The sequence below is a fragment of the Myodes glareolus genome, chromosome 8 (genome assembly GCF_982192425.1).
Source record: "Myodes glareolus chromosome 8, mMyoGla1.1, whole genome shotgun sequence".
In the NCBI taxonomy this organism is placed as follows: Eukaryota; Metazoa; Chordata; class Mammalia; order Rodentia; family Cricetidae; genus Myodes; species Myodes glareolus.
This window is the reverse complement of record NC_142033.1, coordinates 79,159,002-79,182,355: the sequence shown is the minus strand read 5'-3', so window position 1 is coordinate 79,182,355 and position 23,354 is coordinate 79,159,002. Positions and strand designations below refer to the sequence as shown.

General features: G+C 48.0%; 1 protein-coding gene across 1 annotated transcript in view; it reads left to right on the top strand.

Annotated features, from left to right (window-relative positions):
* Nucleotides 1-23,354, top strand: part of Pkd1l1 (polycystin 1 like 1, transient receptor potential channel interacting) — a 112,427-nt gene that overhangs the window by 72,082 nt on the left and 16,991 nt on the right. Inside the window, exons 33-44 of the mRNA XM_087909487.1 lie at nt 877-1,144; nt 2,114-2,198; nt 3,015-3,191; nt 4,471-4,589; nt 9,166-9,276; nt 13,868-13,988; nt 14,143-14,209; nt 14,702-14,829; nt 15,362-15,511; nt 16,139-16,675; nt 19,185-19,289; nt 19,917-20,057. Of these exons, the coding sequence (XP_087765613.1) occupies nt 877-1,144; nt 2,114-2,198; nt 3,015-3,191; nt 4,471-4,589; nt 9,166-9,276; nt 13,868-13,988; nt 14,143-14,209; nt 14,702-14,829; nt 15,362-15,511; nt 16,139-16,675; nt 19,185-19,289; nt 19,917-20,057 (2,009 nt within the window). The remainder of the gene's footprint in view (nt 1-876; nt 1,145-2,113; nt 2,199-3,014; nt 3,192-4,470; nt 4,590-9,165; nt 9,277-13,867; nt 13,989-14,142; nt 14,210-14,701; nt 14,830-15,361; nt 15,512-16,138; nt 16,676-19,184; nt 19,290-19,916; nt 20,058-23,354) is intronic.

Genomic DNA, 23,354 nt, shown 5'->3' with positions numbered 1-23,354 from the left:
CCTGGTGAGTCTGGCTTACAAGCTTGATCCAATCAATGCTTTTAAAAGTCAGTGTGAGATCCTACACTTTAAATATTCTTTAGGTCAGAGCTCTACTTTTATCTGTGCAAATTAGGATAACAGCCCCAGCCTCGAATGCTGTCAGATGCTCACTGATCCAGAAGAGGACGGGAGATAAGAGGGAAGGCTGTGCTAGGAGAGTCCGTGAGTCCCGCTGGAACCAGGGTCCCAGGAGCTAGCTTCATCTGTTCTGATCATTGGGATTGAAAGGTCTGCTGAACTTGGCCCTCGTAGGAATGGAAGACAGGAGTGTCAGCGTATAACTGCAGGACTCTCGGGCTGCAAAATGTATGGACAAATGGTCAGCAGAGGCTTTGGGCAGCTATTGGACTGCAGACAGTAATCAGCAAGGTCTGTGCGCCGTGCCTGGCACACAGTACACACTAGGGGAGAAGGAAAAAGTCACGTCTAGGTGCAGATAAGCGCTCAGCTAGACAAACTTACAATCATAGCACCAGCCTTGGCAGACAGTCCCAAGAATCCTGGCTAAATATTGCTGGGCAGAGAGGTGGGCTGCAAAGCCAGCGCTCAAAAGTGAGGAGTTCACTGTGGAGCATGTAGAGAAAGGACAGCTCAAGATGACCCAGCTATAGCGGCCAACTCCAAATTCCTCATTTCCTACTGCTATACCTGCCCTTCAGGCAAAGACCTACACCCCAGTCCAAGGATCATTGTCAGGCAAGTGGACCTCCCTTTGTCCGTTTGTTCTTTTTAGACACTGAACTGACTGAATGAGGCCCACCCACATGGCAAGGCCTATCTGCTTTGTTTGGCCCACTGACTCAAAGGTTATTGCCCTCTGGATCATCCTCACAGACAGAACTCAGATACTGTCTGACAGTATGTCCGGTACCCTGTGGCCCGACCACGGTGACAAACTCCCATCACACTGTAGGAGAGGATGGCAAGGTCTGCTAACCCAGCGGTTTCTATCTTGCTCTTCCTTAGCTCCCAGCGGTGGTTTTGAAGGGCTCATGCCCCAGTGGTCAAGGGTCTGTCTGCGCTGGTCAAGCTCTGTGGTCTGGGCCATTTGTGGGTTGGCGTCCCTGGCCAGTGGCTTGGGGACAGGATTCCTAGGCTACAGGTGAGTAGCTGAGGTTTTCAGACAACCTCGGGTGCTTGGTAGATGTTCAGGATCTGGGAAGAGACACGTGTGTTTCAGGCAACTCATACGTAGTCACCAACATTACTATTTTCTCCCATACTCCATCCCTTTTGAAGGGGAGTACAGTCATATGCAAACCCCACAGGGTCACTCTTCCCTGCCAGGTCTTCAACAGAAGCTCTGTTTAGTCAGAGTCCTGAGTACCAAAGAAGAAGCTTTTGGGGGGGCACCAAAAAGGGAGGGGTATTCTGCCACTAAACTCATCAGAGGATCTTGGCCAAAGTCAACCATTTATTATCTGGTGTTGTCTGAAAAAAAAAAAAAATGTGTACTGTTGAACTGGGCTGCGATGATTCATCCAAGATCCCTACCAATCCTTCCCATATGTTACCTCTTCACGTGGCTCCTAAGGGGTTTAGGTCACCCCTGAAGACTGGATGACCATCCCCTATGGCTCTGGAGAAGCCTACGCCATGTTCCTAACCCATGAGGAGGAGAAGCCACCCAAGGCCCTTTCTTCCTGACAATGTCTCCTCTCCCAACTGCATCCCTGACCACTTTGTGAAGACAGGCCAGACTAGATTTTCGTTCACACCCTAGTTTGCTTATCTGTAAAAGAGGAACTCTGGGTGTGCTTAATCCAGAGGTGTGGGGTGAAATACAGAGTCTCGCAACACCGCCACCTGCATTTCCCAGTCCCTTCTCTGCGGCCTGTCCTGTCTTCATTTCAGGCCCTATTATGCTTGGTGCTGGGAAGTTTAAGAGAGGTATTCCCTCGACAAGTAAGGACTCTGCTTTGATGGGCGGACAGCCCTGGCACCCATCCCGCAGCCCCTTCCTCAACCACCCCCATGTCTCCCAGCAGTGGAAGTGTCATTGTTCTCTGACTGTGACTGTCGTCATGGGTAGCGTACTCCCATGATGCCGACCTACCCCTCTTCTGGACAGGTTTGTGACAGAGCAGTGTATGTGGTGGCTGCACCTGCTGCTTCTCTCTGTGGTCTGCTGTGTATTTGTCACCCAGCCACTCATGGTAAGAGCTCCCCTGTGGTGCCCTGTGGTGCCTTTGTCAGCGGGGGACCGGGGAGGGACCAGGGAGGAGAGGGCCCCGTGGTTGTGTTTTGGTGGTGTGAATCTTCTCTATTGTTTGATTTAGATGTGACAAGAAAATCTGGGAGCCAGGGTCTGGGCTAGGCTCCAGCTCAACCTGGTGTTCAGAATCCTTATTTTAAAAATCCCAAAAGAGATGAACCACTTTGTCTCTTGTAGGTGGAGATTGCTTGTTCATTTTCCAGCTGCCCAGACCCAAAAAAAAAATCACACAGAAATTGTATTAATTACAATACTGTTCAGCCAATGACTCATGCCTATTTCTAGCTAGCTCTTACATCTTGAATGAACCCGTTTCTATTAATCTGTGTATTGTCACGACACTGTGGCTACTGGAAAGGTTCCAGGTCCCTTTCCTTCAGCAGCTACATGGCATCTCTCTGACTCTGCCTGCTTTCTCTTTATGTCTCTGTTCAGATTGCCCGCCTGGCTTTATTCTATTAAGTCATTGGCCAAAACAGCTTATTTAATAACCAATGGTAATAAAACATATTTATAGCGTACAGAGGGAAATCCCACATCCATCTCTATCTTCAGTTTAGGAAGCTATGCCCTAGAGGCCCCAAGTCTCTTGATGAAGGCCACACCCAGTGACTAGGTGCTAGGGACTTCAGGGTAGTTGCTTCTGGTTATCTATTTTGAACTGAGATGAAATCAGCTGGCAGTGCAGGACCAGGAAGATGGCTCTGTATGGGAAGGGCACAAACGGACAATCTGTACCATGGCACCTCTCTTCCAGATCTGTTTGGCAGCGCTGGCCTTTGCTTGGAAAAAGAAACATGACAGCCAGTTTTTTACTGAGTCTTTACGTGATGCAACCAAGGATCTAGATTTGGCATTGGAAGAATACTCCAGAACCCACCTTCCTCCGTCTCCCAACTCCCACAGTCCTGACAGTGCTGAGGAGGCCGAGAGGGTGAGCAGGAGGCAGAGGCTTCAGGACCTTTCGCACCATGCAGATGGGAGCTCAGACCTTAATTCAAATTTGGCTGCCCCCCCCTTTTTTTGGAGCCCCACTATATGTGTATGTGTTCATTTCTCATGCTTCTTTCCTTACCCCAGTCAGAGCCACAGGTAAATGAGTACATTTAAAACTGTAGAGGCAAATGCAAAATATAATTTCTGGCCACAGTTTCGGAGAACTTCTAGACCATTTGCTTTTCAATACACATAGAAAATATAGAGCTTCCGTCTCCCCTGGCTTCCACACAGACTGTAGCGGTCTCTACATCCCAAGCGCAGGCCCATATCACACCTTCTCTGACCCCATCCTTCAACACCGTGGCTTCTGAGAAACTACTCTACTCTCTACACACCTGCAGGTCCTCAGCTTCCTTTCATTCCTGGGACAGTCAGAATAGGCACCCAGGTACCCAGGCACCCAGGTCCAAACCTGAGGCAATCAGCCAGGTTCCTTTGCTAGTTAATCTAACCTCGGAACTGAGAGGCCTTTGAGGAACTCAGTCTTGCTCAAGCTGTGATGCTCCACCTGCGAGTCTCCCTAGCGCCCAGCCACAGTGTGCAGTCCTCAGAACACAAAGTATAGCTGAACCACAAGCCCAGCCCCCAAGGCTCACCTTACATTCCTTGCTCTGTATTTCTTAGAAGCCTGGCAGCTCTGGGAGGAAGGACTAAGGGCCCCAGGGCTGCGCGGTGAATGGGCCTGGAATGGGTAAACGGATGAGTGAGAGGTGAATGGGAGACCTTTTTCCATGGGTTTGGCTCTTGGCTAATGTTAGTCCTGCCCATAAACAGATGTGGCTACAACGTGGAAGCCGTGATGCTTTTATTACACAAGGCAAACAAAGGTCATTTCATACTAAAATAAAGTGCACTAAAATCGCTTTTCCAGTCTTTGAAGGTCTCTAACAGGAACTACTATGCAAATGCCAAAAGCAATAGCTCCTGTGATTGGACAGCAGTGGGCACGTCTCTCTTGTGAAGCTCAGCTTTGTAAGGGCCCAGATGCAATCCTTGCCAAAGGGGCTGACTTTGGACATGTGCAGAGTTTTCAAATAGGCCTACTGCGTCTCCCATTACCCCCCCCCCCAACAACACAGTCTGTGTCAATTGCACCAAGTCCCCAAAGACAGGGCAGAGAGCAATGATGATGGCTCTTGGGTTGGCAAGAACACCAAAGGCCTCTCTCTTTCCAGTGCTGACTCCCATATCATGGTGCTCTCCTCGCTTTACAGGTCTTGGCTGTGCGACAACGAGACCGCCACCTGCGCTGGGCTCAGGCACCATCCAGGGCCAAGTTCAGAGTGACCAGGGAGAGACTGAGGAAAGAGAACCGGATGCAGGCAGCACTGAGGTGAGTGCGGGCAGCCCTGAGGTGGGCGCAGGAAGCCCCCAGGTGGGCACAGACAACCCTGAGATGGGGGCACAGGAAGCCCCCAGGTGGGCACAGACAACCCTGAGATGGGGCACAGGCAGCTCTGAGGTGGGCACAGGCAGCCCCAAGGTGGGCAAAGGTCAGAATACAATGGGCTTTCTCTGGTATTACCTTCTTCAAAGAAGGAACAGTAAGAGATCTCAATCTGCACTTGGGAAAATTCTTTCCAGGGTCTCAGCCCGTGCCAGAACACGTGGGACAGAGACTGGAGGCAGAAAGCTCGTCTTTCTGTCACCTGCCTGTAATCAGTGGCCCAGAGTGCTGCCCCTCAGTTCCCTCAGCCGTACAGACTCACATGTATCACACGTAACCCCATCACATCACACTCTGCTCAGCACTAGACCTGGCATTCTATCCCTCTGGCGGAATGTACAGGGCAACAAAAATGCAAGAGCAAATGTTGCACCTCTTCGTAGACATGGCCTGGGCCCAGGGACCGGTGTTTGAAAAGAACTCAGCATAATTTATACAGACATGTTCTGGAGCTCAACATAAAATTCGTTGCACATTTTTAGCTAAAGCAGGAAGCTTAGTAACTGAGACAAGCCTCTCCCAATCAGACATCAGTCATGCTTCCTCCTATCAGTGGTACCCCTCCCCTTCCCCATCTGTGGTGGACATGAAAAGCAGATCCATCTGTGAGTACATGTCTCCCAGGTCTGAATTCTAGATTTCAGATTTCTTGAGTCTGTCAAGTATTTAGAAGCTCCAGATACTTTTCCCTCAATGGTGTTGCTAAGGTATATAATGTCACCTCCAATTAATCGTCCCTCTTAAGAATCCTTATCACCTGCACATGGTCAGCTCCTTTACATAAATAATGCATTCTGAAGCAAATCCTTTTCCAAAGAAAAGAGCTGTGGCTTTATTAGGATGTCACATTTTAAGTGAATGACAAAAGAATTCTGGGAAGACAAGGCACTGACAAAGACTTTGAAACCTGTTTGGTCTCCCCATAAAAGCAGAGTACTTAAATTACCCCCAACCAAACCTACTCAAAACATGCATGACAGATCTAAATGACACCTTCCCACACACATAGACACACACACACTTCGAAGTCACATAGGTACAGTAAGCGTTGTGTACCCAGTGCCTTGAGCACCGCACCTCTGCAAGAGCAGGGAACTGTAGGCACCTGAGCATCTGAGAACAGAGGGTGCGTGATCGGGAGACCCTGAGGGGTCTCTCCAGGGACTGTGCTGCCACATGTGTGTAGAGTATGTGCTGGGAACATACTCTAGTTCACAGGTCATGTTAAGGCTGCAAAACTGGGGAGCTGATGTCCATGGAGCTTGCTGAGCTGAACAGAGCAAAGCTGAGAAACCCGACTCCCCAGGGCAAGGCCTCATGTTGAGAGAGCCACAGGCAGAGTCTCACCAAGGTGGATACCCAAGAGCACAGTTAGACACAGCCGATTCAGGAGACAAAGCTTTTTGCAGCTGTCATAGTAAAAGTCTGGGGAAAATCCCACAAAAATGAAATTTCAAAAGCAAATCACAGGCAGTAAGAGAATTTGATAAAGTAGCGAATAGCAAAGTTAAGCATCAAGAGCCATTGTCCTTTGCATGTTGAGTTAAGTCAGAAGAAACACAACACTAGACTGTTCGGCACAGCAAAAGACAGGTATGTGGTGGTGTGACATTAACAAGAAGTGCACAAAACACTTGGGAAAGTTAAGAAATAATCCTGGAAGATTCAGATGCAGACTGCAACCAGTGAGGCACATCAGCCCCCAGATGGTGTCATCGGCAGAACACCAGTGCCTTCCTGCAGGTTAACGGTTCACTGCGCACGTGAGCAGCTGGATGGTGCTGCTGTCCTCGAAAAGAACTGTTTATGGTTTGTGAGAGCACGGGAACATGGATTCCAATTCAAAAATAGCGAAGTCCTGGGGGCTTCAGCAGGAATTAAAGGGTTTATGGATGAAATAACGGAGAATTTATTTTTTTTTAAAAAAAGGAAAAGTGCTATTTTTCTAATTGTGTCCATTTAAAGAACAACCAGAAACAACCTGGCTCCTGGTTAGAGGTCTGTCTGTGGTCAAAAATATACATGTGCGCTCAGAGCACTTCTGAACCAAGGAAGCAATTGAGAAGGAGTAGCCATCGCTTGGGAGTCGGCAGCCACAGGAAGATGCCTGTGTCTGTCAAAGAAGGGGCGACTTGGCATCAACTCAAAGCAACACTTGTATGAACTGAAGCTCCCGAAATATATTTAATGCCATAGGTTTAGAGTGGGACCAAACTAAGAAAGAGGTACTCAGAAACCAGTTTCTTAAATATGACGGGAAAAAATTATCCATACTGCCTTCCCTAATCAAAACTCTACTCTGGGAAGCGTGCAGCAGGGGACGGATGTTCTCTTCGGAGAGGTGGATCATCCGGGCTCAGGGAAGCAAATGGCAGACTTAGAGCCTGAACGTTTTTGCGACTTGTAGACTGATGAATGTAGACTCTGCGCATGAACAGCCGTTAACACACACAGAGAGGAGAATCCTTCCTCTGATTTTCCTCTTTGGTAGCCTGTGGTCTCCACTTAGATCTCAATGCATAATGACAAGAGGAGGCAAACTGGCACAGAGAACTGGTTTGCTCAACAAGTACTTTGCAAAGCAGTTGCAAAGAAATGAAGCTACGGTTTGACGGAGACCTGAGCTGAAAAGTGGCCGATGATTTTTATCACATTACACATAAGCAGGGAAAACCATGGCTGTCTCAACAGATGCACAAAATGTGTGTGACAGATCAAGCATTCCTTCATGAAAGACATAGGAAAAGCTCGCCAACTTGAAATACGGGAGTTTTCATAAACAAATAAAGGGGGCCGATGTCACCTAACTGGCAAATTTACCCATGAAATACTCTGGGATCAGAAATACGGTGGAGATGACCTTTTCATCCTTTCTATTGAACATCAGGGTGGAAATTTGGACCAGTGAAATGAGGGTGAGGTTGGAGGGAAAAGATCAGTGATGGTAAGAAAACCAGCAAAGAGCCTACTGGCAGACAGCAAAAAAGGCACATGCTTCTAAGATAATGGTCAGTGTTAAAAATCAACTGGGGGCTAAGGAAGTGGAGAGTTCTGTCTGTAAAGTGTTCTGTGTACGAGCATGGGGACCTAAGTTTCATCCCCAGGGCCCATGTTAAAGCCAGGAACACACTTGAAATCCCAGCACTGGGGAAGTGGAGACAGGAGTATCCCTGTCTGACCAGTAGAGCAGAATCAGTGAGTCGCAAGCTCCCAAGCTCTGGGGAGAAGCCCTATCTTAAAAATCAAGTGGACAGCTCATGAGAAGCAACACCCGAAGTTGTCTCCTGGCTTACACACACATGTGCACCTACACACGTGAAAGCCTGCACACATACACTCACTTGGTATAAAGTAGTTACTCTGCTACATGCCTGCAGCGAGGAATTCTTGAACCTAAGGACAGGGCCTTTTACTCTAGCGCTAAGAAATCCAAGTGTGCAAATGGAAATGTAAGCAGGCATTTGCGTTCTGTAAGCCCAAACCCACAAAACTGTACTGAATAAAACAAGACTAAAGAAAGAAGACACTACGCACATCAACCCGCAGAGGGCAGTGCATCCATGTGCTCCAAGTTGATCTGCACATTCAGGACGCTCACAATCCAAATACCTTAGGCTATGCAATACTAATGTCAACAAACTGGTTCCAAAATGAATAAGGGAACAAAAGAGCTAGAGTAACAAAAGTTATGCTGAAAAAAATGACGTTAGAGGGATGACTTTGTGCAATTCTAATATATCCGATAGGACTGCAAAATGGCTGTGTGTTGTTGGACAAAACAGTAGTCAAAGACCAATGAAATAGATACCTGGATCAATGGAACAGAAGAGAGAGCCCAGAAACAATCGCACAAATAGGCCCAAGCACGTTTATTGACAAAAACATAAAGACAATTCAATGAACAAGTAGTCATTTCAAAAATGGACCTAAGAAAGCTGAATATTGATAAAAACAAAAGAACAAAACCGACACGGGGTGTTGAAATCCCACCTCTAGCTAAGGAGCTATTGGCAACTGTTATATGGTGGGAGGAGAACCAGTTTTTGTTTTTGTTTTTCTTTCTTTTTTTTTTCTTTTCTCTTTTTAAGGGTATGGCCTAGGTAGGTGGACCAGTTCCAATGGTAGGTCACACGGTCCAGAGTATAAGGACAGCACTGATTGTATTTGATGAGTTACATAAAAATGAAGACACAGGCTGGATGGATAGGGAAGGTTGGTGGACCTAAGAGGAGTTGGGTGAGGAAAGAGCACTGTGTGAAGTTCCCCAAGAATTAATAAAAATGGGGGAGTGATTCTTTTAAAAAGACAAAGAGTAAAAACTTTAATCCATCCTATGCCTTATACTACTACATCCCAACAGGGACATAGATGTCCTGCTCCCTAAAACACATTCTGCGAGGGAAACAGGTGTGTAGACGCAGAGTGTCCCCAAGGATGCTAACTCTCCAATCTCTGCTCCCAGAGGCATTTCCACGCACAGTCTCATGCTGCTGCTGCTTTTGTTTATAACGTACGGGAGAGTCTGCCCAGGAGAATATTCTCTCAACCAAGCCATCAGGAAGGGATTTACAAGGTAGGAGGTTCTGGGGGCTCTTGCAAATCTGGGGGGTCTTGCACTAGTTTGGGGGGACTCTTGCCGATCTGGGGGTGGTTGCACTAGTTTGACGGGCTCTTGCAGATCTGGGGGTTGTACTAATTTAGGGGGCTCTTGCAGATCTGGGGGCGTTGCACTAGTTCGGGTGGCTCTTGCAGATCTGGGGGTCGATGGGCTTGCACTAGTTCATAGTCAGTGTACTCACACCCAAAGACAACTCCAAGCTCTGGGTTCCAGAAACTGTTTCCTTTACTTTGTTCTGGAATGGGGAGCCCTACAGACCACCTACCCACTCCTTCAGTCATTTTACCTATACAGGCTGCTCTTAGAGAAAGGTCTTCATCGCAGCCTGCATATGAAGTCTGGGAAAGTTTGTCTAATTACCCATGTTAATAGAAGGCTCCAATTGCAGACTCTGGGCAGGTGCTTGGCATCTTATTTGGGGTCAATAGAGAAAGAAATTCTCAGAACAAGAGGGTCATACCATCTATTTTGTAGAAAAACATCAGTATTCTTTAACCAAAGGCTGCAGTCACAATTTATGGTTTGTGACATCCAATTTCAAAGTGCCAAGCTCTGTCAAGTTCTCTACCATGTCTCAAGTGTTCATTTGCTTTTTTACTTTTAGTGCAACAGACTCCTATCACAAGTAAACACTGACCAAGCGGGCAGCCCAAGGCCGAGGCACACTCTCACGGCATCTGCCATGTGGATATTGTTGGGATCTTGACACTCCTGAGATTAGGATGTCCACGGTGATGAGTGGACACGCTTAGTAGAACATTCCTTTGCCAGTGAATTTTGCTAACCCAGGCAATTTCTCCAAGGCACTTTGACTCTAGAGATATGAATTATAATGATTTACTTTCTAGTGACAGGGAGTATAACAACTCCCTAAGTTCAGGGATTTCCTTTTTCTTTCTGTAGAGAATATTTTAATGCCCATTCTGTAGCATTCTTATGAATTTTTTGATTTTTCATTCATTTTTAAATAAATATATTTGTCATCTTTTGCGGCAGGAGAGGATGGTAATAAAATCCATGTCATTCTTTTGATTTAAGGACATATTTTTAGATTCTGTAAGACGGGAACACGGATCCCCTGTTACATGGTGACTCGCAGATGCTATTTCCTTTATTTTTATAATTTTATTGCTTTTTAACAGGGTACAGCCTGGAAGTCTCAGTCCTTGGATTTGCCATGGCTCAGTAATCCCGCCTCTTACTGCTGCAGCTCTGGGGAAGCCGCACGGAATTTTCTGTGCCCCATTTGGCAGGGACACAGTTACCTTCCACTTTGACAATTTAGTTCCTTCCCACTGAACAGATGCATAGATTTGCCAGGAGGGGGCGCTGTGAGCAAAACAAAGAGACCCTGACGGGCATTTTCTGTAGACCTGGAAATCAAAACACTAGGAACACTGATTTGGCTAATTGACTTCTAGCTCACATTTCCTGATTTCCTTTTTACTCAATACTTTTCATATGCCTCCTGATAGTCTGTTCAGAAATATTCCAGCTGAAGGAATAAGCTGTAACATTTCTGTGTGCTCTTGGGCCTGATAGACTTAGGTAAAACCGCTGAGATGTTGACCCAGGTGGGCTTCAACGCCTTCTGCTTCCCAGAACGAAGGGAAACCTCACTGCCTCTTGCAGCTCTGGTCAGGAGCAGGGCCATATTTATACATCCTGGTGCAAAATGGAATGTTTAAAGTGGACCCTGTCTGCCTCACCCATCCCCCAGTACCTAATCCTAAAAATCAACAAGTCCAGAGAGGCTGTTATTTGTAGCATTCCAGAGAGAGCAGGGGACCAAGGGCAGGAGAAGTGAATCCTGTGGAATCCAGTGAGCGCTCTCTTGGCTCCCTGTAGCAAGCAGTCCTTTGGCTCCGGAGTGCAGTGTCCTCCTCCATAAAACTCGGAAGATGGCAGTCTAGATTTCTGTCTTCAATAGCAACAAAATATTACTCTAATAGCAGGTTGTGAGGCATTTAATCTGTATTTGAAGTGCTTCTGAACTCAAAATCTTCATGAAATCCCAAGTCAACAAAACAAAGCTAAGCCACAAGCAAGGCTGCGGTAACCGAAGCCAAGTGGGGGCTCCATCCCAGGGCGCTGGCTCGGAGATGATTGCTCCTGTCTTTCCCTACTCTGCACTGTTGCTGTGGGCCCATTTGGTAGAATCGCTGTAATTAGTACACACAGAACCAGGGCATGCTTGGATCCTTCCGTTCACCTCCTGTTCTCCAGAGTGCCTGGGATGAGCAGGAGAGGATTCCTGTGGCTGGGGATGTGTGAACACGGGGTCACCATACAGGTGTTTCTTGAATGATTTCCCAACAGGAAGCAAGTCTCAGGAAGTGACATTTCTCTGAACTTTGCAAACTTGGACTAGGGGTGCAGTTAAGCCATAGATTACAAGCTTAGTATGGGCAAAGCTGCATTAGGGTTGATTTCTCAGCAACCTCCAAAAGTATTATACGGAACTGGAGAGATGGCTCAGCGGTTAAGGGTACGACTTCCCTTCCAGAGGACTCTGGTTCTGTTTCTTATACCCATATGGCTGCTGACAACCATCTGTAGCTCTAGTCCTAGGGAACCCAGTGCCCCCTTCTGGCCTCCAAAGGTACCAGGCACACCTGTGGTACACAGACATGTATGCAAGGAAAACACCCATACATGTAAAAGTAAATCAAATTTTAAAAGTTTTAAGTATTGTGAAAACTCAGCATGGCTAAGAACTGTTCACTGGTTTGTTTTCTAGAACAGATATGGAGCATACTAAGTGACAGGTATGCAATCAGCTTGTCTGCCGAATAGCCCTCCCTGCCTCCAGCTCTTCCACCTTCTATTTGCATAGTGCTCGTGCCCAAAGTTTGTAAATATTTTCAGAGCTTTATCTGCTTTATCTGTGCCCCTACCCCGACTCTGGCCCTTTCGATCCTCCTTGCTGGGCAATGCGTTGTTTCCCCATTGCAGCCTCTGGGTATCTCTGCAGCTCTCCCACTCGCTCAGAATTGAACAAGACATTTGGCCAAATTTTCAGAGAAGCGTGAGATTGAGAGCTAGCAGTTAGTAGGGGGCCTACATAGATTAGGCTCCAAAGGTGCAAAACAACCTGAATGGGTGGGAAATGATCTCTACTCAAGAAAGGGGAGCTAGAGCAGGAGCATTCTTAACCAGTGGTTAAGAATGTGTAGTTCTCTTCCGGAGGACCCAGGTTCGGTTCCCAGCATCCATGTTCAGCAGCTCACAACTGCCTGTACCTTCAGTTGCAGAGGTTCCAACTGGAGTTACATTTGGCCTCTGCAGTTGCCTGTGTGTGTGAGCATGCATGCATGTGTGTGTGTGTGCGCACACACACACACACACACACACACACACACACACACACACACGAGGAGGGGGGGCATAAATAAGAATTTTGAAGAAGAGGAGGAGGAAAGAAGGAAGGAGGGAAGGAAGGAGGGAAGGAAGGAGGGAGGGAAGGAGGGAGTGAAGGAAGGAAGGAAGGAAGGAGTAACTAAAAGGAGTCAGATCAGTGGCTCCTGGCTATGGCAATGTTGACCAGATTTACAGTATATATGAACTACTGATGGAGGTATTTCTTTCTTTCTATTAACAAATTTGAAGGCTTTTCCTTACCCTTGGTTTCTTTTTGGTTAAACTGTCCAGCTTTTTTCACATGGTCTGTAAGGTGTTACAGCATTTTTATCTTTCTGTCACATCCCAAAGCCACCCTTAAGGAGTCCCCGCCCACACCCAGGCCGAGGCTCTGGCAGGAAGCATCAGCCTCCTCTGTGGTGTGGATGCTGCTGCGGTGGGTCTCCTCGTGTGATGAAGGGCATGTCCCTGAACATGGGGCTAAGAGACATCTGCAGTGGCTTTCTACCTGGAGCACACTGGCTCAAGTGACCGGTTCTCTGTAGCTCAGTTAACCTTCCCTGGCTCTTAACTCAGCTAACTGTCCCTGGATCCTGGACCTTAGCTCAGCTGACCTCCTCCAAAAGTCCTCAGGACACTCCATCTGCCCACAGCTGGGGACCTCAGCTAAGGCAATGCCTACTTCATTACCAAGTGTTGAATGTTTCATGGAATTGGATACCGTGCTAAAAAAGAAACACAGAAGAGTTGGCGGGTGAAATTTTGTACCACCCTAAAGCTAAACTATTATCAGTTGAAACTCTTTGATTATAGGCTGCAGATACATGCATGCATGCATACATACATATGTGCATAATGTGTTTGTTTCCCCACAGCTGGACAGGAATTTGATCTTGTCTCCCAGTGTCTTGAAGAGTGCCTGGTACTTAGCAGTTACACAGTGACTTTTGTTGAACGAAGGAGCCAGTAATAAATAAGTTTTTTTTCCTACTGTTTCTCTCCCCTCTGCCACTGAGGAGCAAAGTGAATTCTGGGGTTGTACCTCATACTGCAGTTTGCTTTGTCTTAATTCTCACAGAATACCTAGAATGTGAGTGGGAGAAAAAAAAATGGCAGGAAAAAAGCGACCTACTTGTAATGGTTCTTATGGGTTCCTGCACACTTTTTGTTTTGTTCTTGGATTAAGAAATGCCAGACGCTCGTTTGGGGACCTGAACAGCACGGACGACTGGTGGGACTGGACTCTGAGCATATTGCTGGACGGGCTGCACCCAGAAGGACCCTCTGTTGGGTCCCGGGGGACTCAGGTGGGCATGCGTTCATTTCCTGCCTAACGGAAGCCATACACCAGTAAGGGGGACTACAAGGCGGTGAAGGGCCTTCTCATTGGCATCATGACAAAGAAACCTGTTAGTCTCCTTGCCTGGAGTCTGTGTTCTTCTCCCATGTCGACCTCCTAAGCTATTCACACCCCCAGTCAACGCTTGCCAGTCCAAGCCGGACCCGGACACTTTAACAGAGGTTCAGGGTGAGACTAAAGAAGAAGTTAACCTTCTGCCTGCATGGCAAGGGCTCAGGAGTCTCCAGAGCAGAAGAGGAGCCCATGCCTAAGGCAGCAGCATCAAGGAAGCTTCCAGACAGGAAGCAAGGCTGCTCCTGAGTTTGTGCTGTCCTAACCCTCATTCGTAGTTTACTTTCTCCCCTTTTTGAAAAATTTAAGGTCTTTGTCCTGCATTTCTCAAACATTTTGTCCTTCGTTTCATTTTCTTGTATTCCATGAATGTCATGGAGATGCCTGGGGTCATTCGCATGGTGGGAGGGGGGACTTCAAGGGAAGGCATTTAAATGCTTTCTTTTTTCCTGCAGATGCTGAGGAGGGTGTGTGGGCTGCATCTGCAGAAGGCTAGTTTCTGGAGTACTGGTTGTATCCTTGGGGTTTCAGGAGAGTGAACTTCTGATTCTGCAGATGCGGTGACCTGGGCTTCCACAGCCTTGTCAGTGATTCCGTACTGCGGCCATTGAAGTTCACAATATTCTTATACTCTGAGTCTCCCCCTGTTTCAGCCTGGAGCTCTCGGAGGGCAGTGCCACCTCATAGGCCCTGCGGTGATCAAACAGCTCATGGTTTCTTCTGGTACTGCATGCGCGGTAAGTGCACTGGGAGACTCGGGCCGGCACATCAGTTAAGCTCCCCAGACAGCTGGGAGGCAGTGTGACAGTTCCAGGTGCCAGGGCCTACTCCTTCTGCCCTTTCCAAGAGCCCTCTTGTACCCTTTGCCTTCTGCTCCAGAAGGGTTCTCTTCACTTCTAGAGTTGCCACGCTAGGCAAAAGAAGGCTCTTTCTTCTAAAACTGAAACTAGAATATTCTTGCATCATTTTCTGATGGAGAAGGGTACCCAGAGACAGCATCACTCCATAAGGCAATGTCCTGCAGGTTGGCCAGCCCCACACATCCAACTCCTCAGCTGCAGCCTTCAGCAGGCATAGCCCTGATCCTTGTAGCTTGAGACAAAGCTGAGATCAACAAGTAGGCTTGAGAATGGTTCTCGAGAGTAGTGGGGTCCCTGGTCACAGAGCCTCTGCTCTACTTTGTGTGGCAGAGCTTGGAAGCCCCACAATGCCGATGGACTTAGGGATAGGGATCAGTCAGGGTTACTTGATGGGTAGTTTGTGCTCTAGCTTCCCAGGCCAGTCTCAGAGCCCGCGGAAGATGCACCACCTACACAGAGTCACGACCTTGACCTTGCGAACCTAAAAGTGACCCCTAGTGGTCCTGAGGCCTGTGGGGCGATGAAGAAGAGCTCGGTGTACAGCCTAGGAAGAACAAGGTGAGCGAGCCTCAGGAAGATGCTCCTGGGCCCCATGTTGCTTGCTGAGGCATTTCTGCTGCAGCTTAGCTTCTGGGCAGGCAAGGAAAGGGCCAGCGCTGCTCAGTCCTGAGCAGTGTTCTGCTTGGGAACAATGGTGTGGAAGAACTCGGACTCCGGTTCAGACCCCAAGTACATAGAGGAGGACAGAACGGGACATTCTTTAAAAGTGGCTGCCAGAGCCTGCGGAGTCTTGGAGTCAGGTGAATCTCTGTCCTTTGCTCACTGTGAGACAAGTGGGGCTCGCACGGCCTGGATTATTCCTCCCCTGACTCCTAGAGGAACACAGACGCTGCCTTGAACTGCACTGGAGCACATGAGGAGTGGGTATTCGGGTGTGTATGGATACAGCACGCGTACACCATCCTTCTGGTAGCTCAGCCTATAGTCAGGCGCCCTGCCAGTTCAGCAGGATACACTAGGCCTTCACCACAGAATGGGGCTTTGCATAGGAAATCAGTCTGTGCTGTCAAAGTAGTGTGCCCAGAGGAATTAAAAAAACAGGACATGATTTGCTACTAAATATGAATTAGTACAGTGTGGTTACTTTCTATCCACGCAGTCCACAGTGAAGAGAAGGATGTGACTACTTACCAGCCCTTGGGGAGGGCGGCTGGGCTTCTCTCCCTCACGGGGCACAGGTGAGGGTGGACACCATCTTTTGGCTGCAGTTGCATCTTTCCTGCAGGGACAAGGAGGGAAAGAGGGACAGTGGGCTCCTGGTGGGGACCCTAGCTCCCAGGAGGACTGCCTGTGCAGTAATCAGAAGCCTGGGGATCATCTGTCCCCGGGAAGGCTTGCACTGGGTGTATTGGGCACGGTGCCACAGTGGAATTTTCCTGGGCTCCTAAGTCTTGTTTTCTGCCCTCCCTCTGAACCTGGGCTGTTTTCCAGGCACGACATCCACGCAGCCCTGACTGCTCTCAGGACCAGCAGGTGGGTGGATCACAGCACCAGGGCCGTGTCTGTGCACTTCACTCTCTACAACCCTCCCACGCGCCTCTTCACCAGTGTGACCCTAGGTGCAGAGCTTCTCCCCACGGGAGGTCTTGTCCCCTCATCCCTGGTCGAGTCAATCAGCATCTACGGTGACTCAGCCCCACGCTACCTTCTTATGCTTTCTGAGGTGAGTCCACCTGCCCTGGGTCTCCTGGGTAGGCACAGGGAGCTGGGGCTTCACATGGCTAAATGCCTCTGTAGGTTGAATACCTTCTACCCCCATGAAGCTAGGGCCTTCCCATTGACCTACCCACACAATTATTATTACATCCCTTTTATGTAGTATCATAGAAGAAGTATTGGGACTGGAGACAAAGAACATCCCCAGTGGGGAACCCAACCACCACACATAAAATGAGAGCAAATACTCAACCTGCCTCAATGTACTAAATTCAATGAGGAGTCTTTTTTTTTTTTTTTTCGAGATAGGGTTTCTCTTTCTCTGTAGCTTTGGAGTTTGTCCTGGAACTAGCTCTTATAGACCAGGTTGGCCATGAACTCACAGCGATCCGCCTACCTCTGCCTCCCAAGTGCTGGGTTTAAAGGCATGCACTACCACCACCCGGCTTCAATGTGGAGTCTTAGCCCCAGCTACCATAACAAAATGCCGTCATCCCTCACTGTCCAACATTTAACTTTCTACAGTCAATCATGACATAAAAATATGTAGCAGAATATTCCAGAAGTAAACGATGTCTACATTTTTAAAATCAGCCTTACAGTATATTATGGTGTAATTACAGAATGTTGTTATGATTGTTCTATTTTATTATTGGTTATTGCTGTTAATCAGTTACTATGCCAGATTTAGAAATTAAACTTTATCATGGCTAGCTATGTATTTATAAATAGGGTTTGTCACTACTGAAATTTCAGATAGCCACTGGGGACTGCCACGTATCCCTGTCAGGTGAATAAGACTACCTACTATTCAATGCCTGGGTGGCTTAAGTAATAGACATCTATTTAAGAAAGATCTGGAAGCTAGAACCCCAAGATGAAGGTGCTGGGAATGCTGGGCTGTAGTGAAGACCCCTCCTTGGTGGGGGATGCTGTCTTCTCGCTGTGTCAGGCAGCCTGGCTCTATCTCTGCACCAATGAACAAAGGGAAAGGATGTGTGCTTTGGGCCTCGATGTGTGTATAGACCCCAGTATTATAGAAACAGGGCCCCACCTCATGCCTGCACTTGGCCTTAACTCCTTCCATTGAGGCCTGCCTCCAAAGAGAGACATTATGGGGTTTGGAGCTCCAAAAAATTGATTTGGGGATATCTGCCCCCCCCCACACGTTCGTAACATCAGGAGTCAGTGGCTCACATTGCTTCACTGACCAGCCAAAAGCCTCAGCAGCCACCCTGCATGGTGTGCCTCTGGCTTTGTATCTTCTTATTCCTTATTTCTCTCTGAAGGAGCCATGTTCTGCTGATGGGCAAGTCAAGTCTACTTGGCTTTGGATGGAGTCTAGGGACTGTTAGATCAGACAAGATTGGGCGCATTCAGGGTGCTGTGGCCGTAGACGCTAGGGACTGTTAGAGATCGCCACTGAGCCTGGAATGGAGGAGAAGCATGCAGCACACGTGGAGACTTCTGGGAAGGGGTGGGGCAGGAGAGGCTCTTGCCTTAGGCACTAAAAAAGAAAAGATAATCAGAAAACAAGGTAAATAGTACGCTAGTGTGATATCTTAAAATATCAGAATTCATGCAGGAAAAAAAAATAAAGCCATATTGGGCAAAATATCAAGAGTTTAAAAAATCAGGTCAGAGCCGGGCAGTGATGGCACACGCCTTTAATCCCAGCACTCAGGAAGCAGAGGCAGGCAGATCTCTGTGAGTTAGAGGCTAGCCTAGTCTACAGAGCTAGTGCCGGGACAGGCTCCAAAGCTACAGAGAAACTCTGTCTCGGGGGGGTGGGGGGAACAACAACAAACCCAGGTCAGTTTCCTGTCCCTTCTTTGGGCTCTACACTACAGAGCGCATGGACACTGGTTGGAGGTAGCCTCCTGGTGTTGTCTTCATTATGTAGAACAATGGCACTAAAGTATTTTTATCTGAAAGGAAAGGCCCTTTTCTCAGGAGTCTTATCAATGCTGCTCCCACACCCCCGTGGTTCCCACTCTAGTGCAGAGGCAGTCACTAGTGTTCCTGCTACAGTGTCGCTGTTTCACACCTTCCCTTAGGATGCAAAGCCAACTTGGCTCTGATTTCATTTGCCATTTCTTGGAGTGGGCCCCACAAAGGCACAGCGCCCATGGCTCTCAAAGAGGATGGAGAAATCCCCTGATGATGGGTTTCAGCTTCCTGCAAACTGGTGAATAAATGGCAGGCTGGCATGATGAGCCGGCAGTGGCTGTGGACACCCCTCTGTCATAGGACATGTCTTATGCCTCAGAGTTAATAGCACATCTTAATACTGCACATGGAACTGGGTCTCTGGGAACGCTTGGTGTGAAGGAATACCGAGCTGCTCAGGTGCCTACTGAAGGCTAGTTTGTTATCAAATGCTGCCAAGAGGGAGAGATTTGTACCATGTTTATGGAAGCAGAGGTGGGCGACGGAACCGGGCAGAAGTCTAGACCTTAAAAAAAATCTACTTAGCTGACCCTTCGTTTGTCTCACTTATTTTCGGCCCCTCCCAGCTGGCGTTCCTAGTCCTCAACGTGACCCACCTCTGTTTCCAGCTCTGGGGAATGGCCATCAAGGGCGTCCTCAGCTACTGGAGAAAACCGAGACACTGGCTGGAGGTAACCTCTCTGATGTAGTCTTCTTTATGTAGATTAGTGACGCTAAAGCATTTTTATCGGAAAGGGAAAATATTTTTATCAGAAAGTCGTATAGATACTACTTCCGAAGTCACTGTGGTTCCCCACTATAGTGTAGAGAGGCAGAATAGCATTTGAAATCAGGTTCCCTTGGTGTCTGATGGTAGTGGTGTGTGTGTGTGTGTGTGTGTGTGTGTGTGTGTGTGTGTGTGTGTGTGTGTTCATGGTCATGTGTGTTTGGGTATATAAACATGTGGAGGCCAGCCCTGGGTGTCATTTCTCGGATACCATCGATATCCCTTTTTAAGACAGTGTCTCTAACTGGCCTGGAAATCATCAAATGGATGAGGCGAGCTAGTTGGAGAGCCCCAGAAATCCACCCATCTCTGTCTCCCCCACATGGGGATTCCAAACACGTGCCAACGTGACTGGCATTTTTACACAGGCTCTGGACATTGCGTTCGCATCCTCATGCATCCACTTCACTCTCTGAGTTAGCTCCTCAACCACTGACTTGATGTTTGATGGGCACCTTGTCACCAGAGAGTCAGGGATGCCAACTGAGTCCTCCCTCAGTCGACTAAGAGACCTTTCTCCCCTGTGTTGCAGCTCTCTACGGTTGGAGTAGCCCTGGCCTACCATGCGGCCTCTGGCCACCTCACTACCCTTGCCGAGAATGTCACTGACCAGTTCCACAAAGGACTTCACCAGATGTTTGTGGACCTAAGTCTGATGGTGTCATGGAATCAGGTATGCTAGGGGACTCAAGGCTACCCAAAAGAAGCCACAACTGATTTTGCTCAATGACGTCTGTCACACAAGGATCAGAAGGTTCAGTGTGATGATTTGTTCTCTTGAAGGTTAATGCTATGAGCTCACAGATGGCACTTGAAGCATTGAGGGATTTGGAGAATTTCCTGTGTGCCCACTAGCTGAGCATCCACGCATGCTATGTAGAACAGAACTCAAGAGCCAGGGATGCCAATGGACTTGCAGCAGGATGGGGAAGCAGGTGTCAGTCAGCATAGTCTACAGTAAGGAGGCTGGCACTAACATGCTTAGACATCATGCCTGTCTTCCCTTCCATCTGGCAATGGTCTTAGATGCACGTATTTTCAATAAGTCATAAGCCTGAGACTCAGAGAAAGACTTGAGGTCATGAAAGAGAGAAACATCACCTCTAAGTCCTTCTCTCTCTCTATTCTCTACGCTTCCAACTGTAGAATGGGACCTCTACCAAGAGGACCAGGTAGAATATGCAGGATGGATCTCATAAGGCCCCGTATGTCAGGGAATCCCATCATAAGCAGCTGGGCTCCCTGGAAGTCCACGGCCTCATGACACAGTGGGTATATGCAAACTGAATCTGTATTTTTATCCTGTTGTGCTGTAGCCACAGCTAACACCTCTACCTAACCCACAGATTCTTTATGTCTCTTTTCTACCTGCCTTGAGGGCTGTCAATGCCCCAGAATTATCCTGTACCTAGGGTACCTTCGTACCCTGGACAAGATGCTCCCAGAACAACCTGAAAAGAGAGGGGACTGGTTCCCCTCTAACTTCAATGCTCCCTGTTGCACCTTCTCTGTATAACTTTCCTCTGGCTCTTCTTTGATGTACCCCGGGGCCAGCTTTCTTTCCTGTTGAGTTAGAGAGCCTTAGAGGGCACAAGGATGGCGGTTGTCCTCCATCACAGCTCCAGTCTTCCTTTCCTGGATAAGTGGTACCACTGTTGTCTCCCCGGAGGGTATATCAACCTTCTCCCATCTTGTCTCTGCTTTCTCACCATCTACATTCTGGGCAAACTGTGGAGCAGAAACACAGGGTGTTCCTGAGACAATTGCTACAGCTAGGGAAACTGAGACCCAGATGGTGTCAGGACCTTCCTATAACCAGAGTGACTCAGCTGTGGAGGAACCAGAGACTCATCAGCCTGAGGGCGGTGTCTTAAAGGATCCCAAGCAGAGGACAGTCTGGGTTTCTTCCTGGAGGACAAGAACCATCTTCCTTTAGCAGATGTCACTAGATGCTGCGACTTTATGAGTTAGTCCTCGGCCCTCCAAGACTAAGAAGAGAGCCCTTGCATGAGGGAAACCCTGAAGCTATACTTCCTACCCCTGAGTGTTGAGCTCCACAGGCGCTTATGAATCTCAAAATGAGGCATAAACGAAGTAGACATCATCTTTGCATCAGAGCAACTGACCTTCCTTACTGAGCCTGTCTCCTCTCATTCCTGGTCACCACCCCCATGGTACTGTGAAGCACATGCTTTGTGCGTATTGCTGATCCCAGCGGGGACTCGCTGCATGGAGGGCGCCATAAGCCATTTCTATGCTAAATATCAGGAGCAGGATTCCAGACACTTCTGCACTTTGAAATATAATTGCTACCACTTGTAGGAGTCTTGATACCAGTCACAGATGTCAGAAAAAACATCTTCTTTTTATCCACACAGGCAGTAAGCTCTGCTCCTTTCTGCCCTAAAACAGGTCTTAAGATACACTATCCTAATACCCCATGGATCCCCCAGAATGTAGAACACCAGGACGCTGCGCTCCAGGTCCTCCCAGTTGTGGGTAATGAACACCTCAGGCGATCCCAAGGGCCTTCTGTTTGTTTTGTTCTTTGCCTCCGTTATTCTGAGGAATATGAGCAGTTAAAGAAGATCTGGGTCAGTCATGGCCACCCCAGGACCTTCTTGCAAGCATTTAGCACCTACCAAGATGTGTGTGTTACAGTACGACTTGGTTGTCTCACACACCAAGAGGCCCAAAGCTCTGAAAAGGAGTTTATCAGCTTGTTCAGTAGTATTCCCCAGACAGATGATGACTCTCAGTTCCACCGTTGGCCTCACTGTCTCCTCGTCGCTAGGCCTTCTGGTCTACCTTTCTCGTGTGTCTGTATTCGTCACCACATTTTCTACCAGGGCAGGGGTTCAGCTCACTTTCTATCTGTTCTACCCTACAACCACAGCTATGCATCAGCCTGGATTCCAACTCCATCCTGCCAAAGTTCTTTTCCTGAGACCCTTTATAGGATGCTCTTCTCACTGGGGTGTAGTGAGGAGAAGCAAGAGTCTGTCAGGACATTCTCAGTAAGCACTGGGCCCCCAAAATGGGTTCCCCTTTCACAGCCTCTTTCCTGGAGCATGCTATCTTTCTGGTTGTGTTTACTGTTGCCAGAATCTTGCCTGGAATGATTCCTTCTTCCCTGGGGATTCTATTATAGCCTGGTGTCAATCTCTGGGCTTTCCCTTAGCTCTTGAGGAAGAGCTGACCTGGTAAAGCCTCATCCTACCCCACACTTGCATCGGCTGTCTACTCCTGCATTATCTGTGCCATCGTTAGAAAGTTGTTTATTTTCACCAGCCAGTGCCTGGGGTACAGCTCAAGCTGCTCAGAGCTGAGTGCTCTAACTCTCCTCTCCACCAGGCTTAGCTTAACAAACTGGAAAGGAGTTTAGAAGTTTGGTATGCAAATATTTCCATTTTACTCTGAACATAATATTATTTTACAAAGGTTGATCTAAATAAAACACTATGTAAATTTCTCAGCTTACTATCACATGTTAAATTACAACTACCAGGAAATTTGCAGAAATATGCAGCCCATAGCTCACATTGTGTTTCACCTACCCAGTGGGGGTTACAGTGTCAACCAACTCCATTTTTTCCCAAGCACAGCCATGTCTCACAGTCTTGAAGGGACCACAGGCCCTTCCATGCATAACCATCCATGCATCGGGTGATGGAATATCTAGTGAAACAGGTAATGGTGTCTTATCCACACCACAAATGATACCACCTGTACCCCAAGAGGTTGAGCAACACACTGAAACAGTGGAAATGGCTTTTGGTCCTGTAGCCAGGTACCTGAGACAGGAACTGTGATGAAAGGATAGGGGGCCTTCAGAGCACGCTGTCACCGTCTGGTTCAGATGGCCTTGAAGCTGTACCTATGGCCTTAGCTGTAGGGAGCCACCTGGAGAAATCGCCATTATAAGATGGCACAGGTGGTCCTGCAGCTTGGAGGTAAACAAATCCTTGTT